General features: G+C 34.2%; 1 protein-coding gene across 1 annotated transcript; it reads left to right on the forward strand.

Annotated features, from left to right (window-relative positions):
• Nucleotides 1-1,077: 1,077 nt before the first annotated feature.
• On the forward strand, nucleotides 1,078-1,602 carry LOC127546590 (ribonuclease pancreatic-like). The gene has a single exon (XM_051973618.1). It carries the CDS (start codon nucleotides 1,078-1,080, stop codon nucleotides 1,600-1,602), a length of 525 nt encoding a protein of 174 aa, XP_051829578.1.
• The last annotated feature ends 11,376 nt before the right edge of the window (nucleotides 1,603-12,978 follow it).

Genomic DNA, 12,978 nt, shown 5'->3' on the forward strand with positions numbered 1-12,978 from the left:
TTTTATCCCCAGTGCCCTGTACATATTAAGTCCTTAATAAACCCTTTTAGATTTGCTTGGATTTCATGTATACCAATATAAAGCTTAAGCTGTCCATATTTACCCTTGTCTCAATTAGAGTTCTCCCAAATTGGGAATTTTCTCCCAAATTGTCTGCCTCCAGATCTGGCATTCATTTAATAAATATTTGTGGAAATTGAATTGAATTAGTGAGTTTCACTTTATTGGAGGTCTTCAAACAAAGGCTGAGTGGGATTTTGTAGAGATAGTACCAAGACTATTTTTTCCTTTTAATTTTTTCATTCTGGAGAGTCTATGGTTCTATGCATTTCCCTTTCATTCATACCTCTCTCTTAATCCCTTTGTTATATTTATTTTTTTCCATCTTACTCTTACTCTTTTTCATTGAGATATGTCCTATGAAATCTTAAAACCTGCTTGGCATTATCGCAATTAAGATCCATTGATGTATGTAAGCAATAGTATGAGCCTTTGATAATGTTTATGGAGTTGGTGAAAAATAAAGGCTTATATTTCAAACTTTCCTTCCCTCTATTTCTTTTATGCTTAAATTGATATCTAGAAGATAGTCATGCCTCAGTCTAAGCCAAATTAGACAGAACATTTGTCTTCCGTTTTCATTTCCTTCCTTTCTTCCTTCCTTCCTTCCTTCCTTCCTTCCTTCCTTCCTTCCTTCCTTCCTTCCTTTTTTCTTTCCTTCCTTCCTTCCTTTCTTCCTTCTTTCTTCCTTCCTTCCTTCCTTTTTTCTTTCCTTCCTTCCTTCCTTCTTTCTTTCCTTTTTTTCTTTTTCTCCTATTTCCTCTCTACTTTGTTTCTTGGATTTAAAGATAAAACTTGCAATTATGCAACATTTTAACTGCTTACTAGATATTATTTGATCTTTCAAATTTTAAAAATATTTCTATACTGGAGAAGTGAGATATCTCACCCAGGAGAAAATCAAGGGACTTCTACAGAATAAATACAGTAATACAAAACTCCCTTATACACATTAAAACTGATAATTTTCTTAAATGTCTTCTCTCCCTTTCTGAACCCTACCCTGCAACAGGAAAGATGATCCAAACTTTGATACAACCCCATGCCTTAATGCTGCTGCTGCTGTTTCAGGGGCTGATGAAGAATTCCTTCTCTTTGATGGAGGTTCCTGAGATGAAATTTGAAGAAATAGAACCAATGCCTGAAACACTGAATTACCTAGAAAGAAGATTCAAAGTCTATTTCGGTGACTACCCCATCAAAAACATCACAGCCATGGAGTACTGTAACCAAATGGTGAGACGTAGACATGTCATGGATCCTATAAACATATGTAAGTCACACCATTACTTCTTTCACCAACCATGGTTCAAACTCGAAAGCCTTTGTGAGTATGAGCAATATCCATGCACAAAGCTAGAAGGCAACTGCCATCTGATCAAAAAAATTGAGATTACACATTGTGAGTTAACTGCAGGAGTAACTTATCCTAATTGTGTCTACTCATCTAAGAAGAAAAATAAGCCACTGGTAATCCGCTGTGTTGAAGCAATGGGCACAAATATCCAGGTCCCTCTGGAGGTGGACAAAATTTTTGAATAATCCAGGAGCAGATGTGGCCAAGCAGACATGCAAAGGGTCCTGAGTCCCACATCTCCCCTCCAAATCCAGTGAAATCTCTTCAGATGTGTAGGGCAAAAAGATGTAATTACAGAAGTTGGTCTTCCCCGTAGTGTTCCTTGATGATGGAAACCAATTGAATTCTGCTCCCAAGGCTCCATTTATTTCCAGCTCCCAATGGACTAAGTCCATAGCAACTCTAGAAGATGATGAGAACGGCAGCCACAATAGTTAAAGGTGAAGAGGATACGCCTGAAATATACTTTTGACTGTGGAATAGTCAGTGCAGCAAACTGAAATTCTTCGTTAGTTTAAAACCCTGATTCTCACCTGATATTATGAATTTCAACTGGAGAAACCCAGATATCATCTTCTCCTGACCCTACTGGACTTGATTATACTTCTTCAGAAATTTCAAGCAACTAGCTCATTCAAGTTTCAAATGAGCATCCCCAGTCTCCAACTTTCTTACTTATATTATGATGCTTTTATTAAAATGTCTTGGAATGAAATTCTCCCCACCTTTTTTTTCAAAAAAAAAAAAAAATTTGACTAGCACAATAAGAACTAAGGAGTTTGGAGTTCCAAAACCAGCTCCAACAAAGCTTCACTTCTACCTTTTCATTGGCATTCATAGGTGGGTCAAAAGATAAGATTATGAAGGAAAAATTCAAGGGCTTCCTAGACTAAATAGCTGACAATGAAGGATAATAGCAAGTGGAAGGGGAAATAACTTTCAGAATTGGATTCTGAGTTCTTTGTTGAATTGAATGATTTAGTTAAAATTTAAAAATTGCTCTTCCTTAACTGTATGTGTGTGACTGTGATTCCTGAATTTGGGCATGTGGCTTGAATTCTTCCTTTCTATTTCTGTTTATTTCTTTTCCTGAAATCAAAATAAGATAACCACTTGGCCAAGACCTCACTCAGAAACAAGGGCTGGGTTTTAACCAGTACTTTCCTGGCCTAATTTTAAATATCATTTTCTCAGGGAAAAGAATTTCCTTTCTCTTTGAGAAACTATTCTTTGAAGTTCATGGCTTTTGGCTCATTTTTCTTCTTCTCTGCCATAAATTTTTTTTTGCCCTGTCTACTACAGTCTAGCACTCACAGCTAAGTTATATGCATAATTAATCATTACAAGAGTATGAGGGATACAAGAATAAAAAGTTCAAATTAATTGCAGACTGGACCTCATATTATTTTATTAAAATCCCTCCCCTATCAGTCCTCCTTTCAAGTCTTAAAACTTTTCCTTTAATTTTAATGTCATTCTTATTTTTATGGGATTGTAAGTTTTTTGATAGCAGAAATAATCAGCTTTCATTTTTGTATTTTTAGCACCACACATAGTGACTTGAACATACTTGGTTCCAACATAACCAACCAACATAACACAACCAATATATTTGTCACAATAATAATAATTCATTTATATAATGCTTTAACGTTTACAAAACACCACAAATATATTATTTTGCAACAATCTCATGCATTAAGTGGCTATTACAATTATAATTATGCTCCTTTATAGTTAAGGAAACTGAGGTTCCTAAATGGCAAACGGCTTATCTTGGTAACAAAACTCAGGTTTTCCTGATTGCAAGTTCAATCTCTATTTTGTGATCTTTCCTGTCTTTGTAAACTCTGCCTCTCTCTCCCCACCCCCATCTGTCTTTCTTTCTCTCTTCCCCTCTCGCCCTTCCCAGCTCCAAACTAAGGTTTCTTTATAAAAATATCTCTTTTTTTTGCCCCTAAGCCTATGTCACTATTTCTTCATACTGTCCTCCTTTCCTCTGTCCTACCTATTACTAGAGGGCATATTATAAATTAGTTTGAGTAGTCTAGCCAAATTTAGATTTCGATATTGAATTTGAGAGGACAAGCAGAAGGGGAAAAAGACAACTTAGGAAAAAAATAAAAATTTAAAGCAAACTTATTTTTTAGAAAAACAAATATGGAAAAAGAAAATTTAATGCTATTTTGTTCTTATTTTCAGCAAGGGCTTGGGAGTTTTATAAATAATTAATGTTTTTTCCACTCCATGTGCTATTCTCTCTCTGAGTAAGGGCATTTCAGGTGAAGAAACACTGATCAATAGGATATTTAATTCATTTGGTTCAGCACCCATGAAGTGGAATTAGCATATCACCTACACTGAGGGAATAATAAAGAGTTCCCCTCTCCTAGTAGAGAAATAGAGGTAAGTCTAGGGAGATCTAAAACTAATCCTCCATAGGTAAAAAGCCCCACTACTACAGAAAGTGGACTTCTGTTGAGTGTGAAAAAGGATCATCCACTGATTCCAGGGAGAAGGTAAAGTCATCCTCGTTCAGCAACATATGCAGTGTTGGAGGAGCGGCACTAAAAGCAGACATAAAAGGAAAGGAGGAAAAGGGGTTCAGTTTGACAGGCAATTTGGGGAGAGAGATACAATCACAGTCAGATTAGCACTGAGGTTGAGGAAGGAAACACTATGGAAATAGGCAAGGAAGGAGGGAGAAGGATTCCCCAGGATCAGAGTTTTTTGTTTTTGTTTTTGAAGGGAAAAAAAAAGGAAATCCATTCATAGAAGTCCCAAAACAAAAAGTTTTGGGAAAATTGGAAAGTAGTCTGACAGAAATTAGTTTTAGATTACTTTGAAAAATAGTATTTTATTTTTTTCCAAATACATGCAGAAACAGTTTTCAACATTCTCTTTTGCAAAACCTTGTTTTCTAAATTTTTCTCCCTCTCTCCATTTCCCCATTCCCCAAGACAAATAATTCGGTATAGGTACAATTCTTCTAAACATTAGATCAACTTCTTAGAACAAATACTGCAATAAGCACCAGATGGATATATAACCTAGAAAAAGATCATAATATGACCAAACTAGAGGAAAAAATAAAGGAGAGTTTTTGGATCAGGGAGAGTTCTTGATAAAGTTAAGGGGTTAAAATCATCATAAAAGATAATATAGACAATTTTGATTACATAAATTTGACAAGCTTTTGCACCAATAAAATTACTAAAATTAGAAAGAGTTAACTGGGAAAATTTTGTTATGAATTTCCAATGTGAAGATCCAATATCCAAGATATATAAGGATTTTGTATAAATGTGTATCAGGGATTTTAAAACCAACTATCCTTACATGTAGCCTACATGATGTGGTAATTCTTCATACTGCTCCCTCATTCACTGATATATTCATCCTCATCCTCCTCAATTCTAAGGTAACATAATTCATATCAATTCAATAAACAATTCTCATGTGCCTATTATGTTCCAGATACTGTACTAAATGCTAGGGACACAAAAAGAGGCAAAAATAGTACCTATCCTCAAGGAGTTTGTAATCTAAACTCATGGGGTATGTTTTGATGTTTCAAATATGTTTGATGTTACTCAAATTGAAATGTCTTTCTCATTTTTAATCAATTACTCTAAGCCTCTACCCTAGTCTAGTAAGAATTTTTTTAATAAATTGGAAAAATGTATTTTCTCATAAACAATTGCTCCTTTCTCTAAATATCCACAAAATTTCTAATCTCATGTATAAATAAATATCAAAGTAATGAACTATATAATTTGTTAATGGGTAACCAATAATAGCACAAAGACTGAAATTATAATTACAGTAATGTAACTGTGTGAATAATCACAATTAGTTATCTTTAAGCATCATATGAGATAATATATATGTATATATTATATTATTATTATGGCAGTTAGAGTGCTAAATCTGAATTCAGGAAAACTCTTTTTCATGAGCTCAAATTCACCCTCACCTATTTACTAGTATGACCCTGAACAAATCGCCTCACTCTGTTTGCCTCAGTTCAATGACCTGAAGAAAAAAAAGAGCAAATCATTCCAGCATCTTTGTCAAGAAAACCTAAATTAGGTCACAAGATGATGGACATAACTGAAAAATAGCTCAAAACCTATTTATTACTGTTATTTTACTTTTTACTTTTCCTTACTTCTGAAACATAGTCCTACCCTTTAGCTTCTCTGAATAGCAGCTAAAATCTCTCAATATTCCTTATTTTATTTATTCACCACATATTCACCTTATGTCTTAGTTCTTATAAGAAATAAATTCTTTCTCTATTCTTATACAACTTCTCCAATCAGAATAAGAAAACAAACCCTTCAGAGATGACAAGTAAAACTCCACTTTATTTCAAATGATTAAAAAACAATATTCTTTTCAATTAACACTTAAGAGTCAGTCTTCTTCCAGGCTCCTGGAATATCAAAGTTAAAATTCATACCATCCCAACAAAATCCCAGAAGTTAAAACCTCATTTGTTCAAGATTGTAAAACATCTTAGAGACACAGCAACATTTCTATTTTTTGTTTAGGACAAGGTCTTGATACTATTGTCATAAATATATTTGTGAGTAAAAGTCAATGCCCAATAGTAAAGAATATAATAAGTTCCCAAAGAAAGATATGTAAAGTATTAACAACAATTAACAACAAAAGGTGCTCTAATGTATTAAAATTAATTCAAGGGCCTCAAGTTGAGAACTATTTTTCTAGAGTCAGTTTGCCCAATTACAAACTTGAGACCATCCTCACAGAATCCCAGAATTTAAGAGTTGCAAGAGACCTGCCATCTAGCTAGTAGTCACCCTAACTCCCATTTCTAGGAATATACTTTTTTTAATTCTAGGAATTGGGAGTTGGGAATGACCACTTATTGGGGATCTTATAATAAGGATTGCTTTCATGCATGGGTTGAGCTAGATGGCAACTAAGTTCCCTTCCATCTCTCAGATTCTGGGATTCTGTGGGGATAGCCTGTAAAAATGGAGAATGAACAAAAACAAGAGAATTGCAAGTTAAAATAATTGTGAGGTTCCATCTTAGACTCATGTAATTGACAAAAATGACCAAAAAGAAAAATGACTATTTCTTACTACTGGAAGAATTGTCAATTGTTCCAACTACTCTGGAAAACAATTTGGAACCACGTTATTAAATAGTTTTTGTTTATCTTTTAACCCAACAATGTCATGAAAAGGAAAGAAACAGGAAAAGATACCACGTGTACAAAAATATTTATAGTGGCATTTTCTATCGTAACAAAGACTTGGAAACAAAATGGGTATCCTTCAATTGTGGAATGACTGAAAAATTCTAGCATATGAATATAATGGAATATTGTTGCTACAATAATAAATTACTAAAGGGACAAATTTGGAGAAACCTGGAAGATTTTTGTTAATGCAGAGTCATGTGAATAGAAACAGGAAATTTACACAATGACTTAAAGTTGTGATCCATGAAAGTAGGTTTTCCTCAGTATTTTTATAACTATATTTCCATATAATTGATTTTTTATAAGTTTTGTATTTTATTTTATACACTTAAAACATTATTCTAAGAAGGGATCCATAGGCTTCACCAAATTGACAAAGGGATTCAAGACACACAAAAAGTTTAAAACTTCTGATCTGAAAGCTTTGAAAGACTTAAGCACTGTGATCAATGCAATCATAATCCAGAAGACTGATGAGTGGGCATGTTTCCCACCTTTTGGCAAAGAGGAGATGGACTTAGGGAATATAATGAGACATTTTCAAATATAGCTAATGTATAAATTTCCTTTGCTTAACTATACTTACTTATATAAGAAAAGACTTTTACTGAGGTAAAAGGCTGTGGGGGAAGAAATTGATGGATAGTGATAATAATGGGGAAGAAAAGAAAAAAAATTAATATATTACTGTATATAAGAATTGTACATGTTTAACATATATTGGATTACTTGTTATCTGGGGAAGGGAGTAGGGGAAGAGAAGGAGAAAATTTTGGAAAAGATGTTTTGCAAGAATGAATGTTAAAAACTATCTTTGCATTTATTTTGAAAATAAAAAACTATTATTTAAAAAAGAAATAAATTAGTGCTTCCTTAGCTGGAAAAAAAAAAAAAAACATATTACAGAAGACATTGACTTTCCAAAGACAATGGGGTCAACTGTGACATCATGTATACCTCCAGACAGGTCAAGTCTCTAGCCATCTTCTCCATAATCTACTGAAAAATGGCAAGACCTCAGAGATACCTTGAGATGTACATTTAAATTATTAGAATCCAATTGGGCAAATAAAAGCTGTTTTCTCTTTGTTTTCCCTGGCATAAGAATCATACACAGCCTACATAAATAGTTTTTCATCTTCTTTCCTATCCAATTATCTATTTCATATGTTTAACAGGAGGCTTTTAAAATTCAACATGTCCCAAATTGGATTTATCTCTTTACCCAATCCCTTCCTGCTCCCTAACTTTCTTTTTACTGTTAAGAGTACCATCATCTATATTGTATTTAACATATACTTTAACATATTTAACATGTATTAGTCTACCTACCGTCTGGGGGAGGGGGTGGAGGGAAGCAGGGGGAAAGTTGGAACAGAGGATTTTGCAAGGGTTAATGCTGAAAAATTACCCGTGCACATATCTTGTAAATAAAAAACTTTAATTAAAAAAAAATATATGTTGGCAAAAAAAAAAAAAAAAAAAAAAAAAGAGTACCATCATCCTCTCATATATCCAGCCTTGAAATCAAGGCATCATTTATATGTCCAGTCAGTTGTCAAGTACCGTCAATTTTACGTTCACAACTTCTTTCATACAAGCCCTCTTGTCTCCTCTGATGCTGGAACCACTCCTGGGCTATTACAACAACCTTCTGTTTGATCTCTCTATTGCAAGTGTCTCACTAATCTCTACTCAGTTATCAAATTGATATTCCCAAAGTCCAGGTCTGACCACATGACAATCCTTCCCTATTTAATAAACTCAAAGAGTTCCTTTGTACTTCCAGAATCAAATGTAAAATCCTTTGTTTGGTTGCTTGGCAAAGAACTCAGGGGATCTTGGACTCTTAGCATTGGATGGTAATTCACTCTGGTTCTGATAGAGTGCTGAACTTAGAGACAGGAAGATCTGAGTTCAAATCTTGACTAAAATACTTATTACTTGTGTGATCCTGAACAAGTCTTCTTACCTCTGTTTTCTCATTTGGAAAATAAGGATAATAATAATTTCTCCCTTACAGCATTGTTGTGAGGATTAAATGAGATTATATCTGTAAAGTGCTCTGCAAACATTAAAGCATGATATAAATGCTAGCTATTATTATAACAGTCAAAGTTTGGTAGTCTATTCACATTTATTTTTTCCCATTCTCCTTCCATATCATCATTACAAGAAATGCTTAGGGATTTCTGGATTCCACAGTGATAACACTAACTAGTAGTTCTTTTGATGACTTCTAAGATGTATCATTATAAATAGAGAAATTCTCTACAACTGCTCTCTAAAAAATTGGGAACTATTAACCTATATTTTCTCCTTGGACATATACAACATTCCACTCATGAAACAGATATCATATGTAATCTAAAACACCTATGACTGAGGATCCACATAGAGAGATTCCATTAATGCTAATCAATTATTGACTATGCTAACACTTTCTAAACTTTAGGTCAAGATCTTCCTTGCAATGAAATGGTACCCCTGGGTCAGCATATAAAGAGGTTGCCTAATCTGCCTAAGGACAAACTGTCCCAAGTGAAGACCACCACCCTCCCTGTCCTATAATAAATGATGAACAAGGGGTACAGATCTGGGAGGAAACTGACTTTGGTTGTCGTGGCAAACCAATACCCCACTTTTAACTAAAATATGACGTTTATGAAGTTGGGATGATTTGTCCATAACTGATCATACAAGTGGGGTAAGGGAAAGGGAATAAACATTTATTGTGTCCACTATGTGACACACACTATTCTAAGTGCTTACAAATATTATCTTATTTGATTTAATCCTATGAGGAAGATATTATTATCTTCATTTTACAGTTGAGCAAACTGAGCCAAACATGTTAAGTGATTTGCCCATGGTTATACAGCTAGTGTTGAAGGCAGATCGCAGATCATCTTAACACCAGAAGCTGTGTCCCCAAATTGTCTATCACTATATAGTGAAGGCCTCTCTCTGTACTGTAGTAACTGAGGACATTAGCACTGGCCGGTTCGTATGCTCAAGAAGCACATTTCCCTCCTCACTGCCCCCTCATGGATTTACTCTCTTTCTCTAAAAGATAATTCAAGTACTGCTTTCTGCAAGAAGCTTTTCCTATTCCCCTAAGAGCTAATGCTTTCTCTCTTAAGCAATTTCATATTTAACAAATATTCATTATATTCATTCTCTCTGTTGTTATATATGCTTGCTATCTGCATACTTGTCCCATATGAATATAAATTGAGAGAAATCAATATTGTACTATCATATTAATAACAAATTATTGATTTGTGACACATCCTTTTCCTCCTATTTTTGTTAGGACCCAATTCCTAAAAAGGGCAGACGGTTTTAGAAGGGTATATACCAGTAGCAATCTTCTCCTAGACTCTCAAACACATGCTCATTAACTAAGGAGAGTAGGACTTTACCTATTGGGACTCTGTAAGATGGCAGTGAGGACATACGAACTGGCCAGTCCTAAGATCCTGAGTTGCTAGAATACAGAGAGAGAGGTTCTCATTGTACTAGTGATAGGCAGCTTGATAGCTCAAAATCTGGCCTCAGACTGGGTAACCATAGGTAAACCACTTAGCATGTTTGATTCAGTTTGCTCAACTGTAAAACAGAGCTAATAATATCTTCCTCATAGGGTTATGGTAAAGATCAAATGAGATAATATTTGTAATTCCCTACTTCCTGTTTAGTGGAAATCTAATTTCTATTTAGAGTTCCTTTATCTCTTTCGTATTGTGAACAGGGATGCAGTACCCCCATTATCTAGAAAATCTGGGCAAAATCTTCAGGCTTTTCCTGCATAACAGAGAAGTTTAAAGTATTATGATGTTAAATGATAAAATTTTTGATATTTTGTAATACTATACAAATCTTTCATTCATTTCTGGGTTTCTAGACTTTTCTGTATTATTATTGGGCTTTGTGTGTCATCTGTGGCTTTTGTAAAACTCCCCCAAAATTCTCACTTCATTTCTTATTCTAACCCATGATACATGGAAACTATGATGCGAAAACTTGTGATGTAGAAAAGATAATTGTATAAACAGAATATATCCTGGCAAGACTTTACCCTAAGGGGAGGAACCTCTATCCTTGATCCCTTCCATTAGAGTTTAGGGCCACTTACCTCATGGAGGAGAAAACTAGACTGAAAGATCCAGATGCAGGTGGTTTTTCTTGTGCAGATGCCTTGAGGCCACTGAGCTTCATGATCAAGTCAAATTCTTAGCTTGAGAAGATAATGACTTTTAGCCTAAAAGTTGCAAGATATAAAATAAATCCACATAAATCATCAGCATTTCTATATATCACTGACAAATTCCAGCAATAAGAGAAAGAGAAATTCCATTTAAAATAACTGTAGACAACATGGAATATTTGCTTGTTTACTTGCCGAGACACACCCAGGAACTATATGAACATAATTACAAAACACTTCTCACACAAATAAAGTCAGATCTAAAGAATTGGAAAAATATCATTTGCTCATGGGTAGGCTGAAGTATCATAATAAAAATGATCATTCTACCTAAATTGGTCTACTTGTTTAGTGCCATATCAATCAAACTGCCAAAAAAATTATTTTATGGAGTGAGAAAAAGAAATAACAAAATTCATCAGAAAGAATTGAAGGACAACAACATCAAAAGAATTAATTAAAAAAAAATACAAAGGGTGATAGCCTAGCAGTATCAGACCTAAAACTCTATTATAAAGCATCAGTCATCAAAATAATTTGATAGAATAATGGATCAGTGAATTAGGTTAGATACACATGATGCAATAATCAATGACTATACTAATCTAGTACTTGATAAACTGCCAAACTCTAGCTTCTAGGATAAGGACTTACTATTTCACAAAAATGGATGGGAAAACTGGAAAATAATATGTCAGAAATTTGGCACATACCTATATCTCACACCCTGTACTGAAATAAGGTTGAAATAGGTACATGATCTGGCATGTAATACCATAAGCAAATTAAGAGAACAAAGGATAGTTTACCTATCAGATCTTTAGAGAAGGAAGAAATTTATGACCAAATGTGAAATGCAATATAGAAAACTTTGATTACATTAAATTAAAAAGTTTTTGTGAAAACAAAACCAACACAAACAACATTAAAAGGGAAGTACAATGCTGAGAAAAAATTTTACAGCCAGTGTTTCTGATAAAGACCTCATTTCTAAAATATATAAAGAATGATATCACATTTATAAGACTACAAGTCATTCTCCAAATGATAAATAGTCAAAGGATATGAACAGACAATTTTCAGATGGTGAAATTAAAGTCATCTATAATCACATGAAAAAATGCTCCAATGTGGGAAAACTGGGACACTGATACATTGTTGGTGGAACTGTGAACGAATCCAACCATTCTGGAGAGCAATCTGGAATTATGCCCAAAAAGTCATCAAATTGTTCATACCCTTTGATCCAGCAGTGTTTCTATTGGGCTTATATCCCAAAGAAATACTAAAGAAGGGAAAGGGACCTGTATGTGCCAAAATGTTTGTGGCAGCCCTGTTTATAGTGGCTAGAAACTGGAAATTGAATGGATGCCCATCTATTGGAGAATGGCTGGGTAAATTGTGGTATATGAATGTTATGGAATATTATTGTTCTGTAGAAATGACCAGCAGGATGAATACAGAAAGGACTGGCGAGACTTACATGAACTGATGCTAAGTGAAATGAGCAGAACCAGGAGATCACTTTACACTTTGACAACGATATTGTATGAGGATGTATTCTGATGGAAGTGGATTTCTTTGACAAAGACTCAGTTTCAATTGATAAATGATGGACAGAAGCAGCTACACCCAAAGAAAGAACACTGGAAACGAATGTGAACTATTTGCATTTTTGTTTTTCTTTCCAAGTTGTTTTTACCTTCTGAATCCAATTCTCCCTGTGCAACAAGAGAACTGCTTGGTTCTGCAAACATATATTGTATCTAGGATATACTGCAACATATCTAACATATATAGGACTGCTTGCCATCTAGGGGAGGGGGTGAAGGGAGGGAGGGGAAAAAGCGAAACAGAAGTGAGTGCAAGGGATAATATTGTAAAAAAATTACCCTGGCATGGATTCTGTCAATATAAAGTTATTATAAAATAAAATTAAATTAAATTTAAAAAAAGAAAAAATGCTCCAAGTCACTATTGATTAGAAAAATTAAAATTAAAACAACTCTGAGGTATCACCTCACATTTTTCAGATTTCCTAAGATGACAAGAAAATAATGTTGGAAGGAATGTGGGAAAACCGAGACACTAATGCATGTTGGTGGAGTTGTG

This window comes from Antechinus flavipes, chromosome 2 (genome assembly GCF_016432865.1).
Source record: "Antechinus flavipes isolate AdamAnt ecotype Samford, QLD, Australia chromosome 2, AdamAnt_v2, whole genome shotgun sequence".
NCBI lineage: Eukaryota > Metazoa > Chordata > Mammalia > Dasyuromorphia > Dasyuridae > Antechinus > Antechinus flavipes.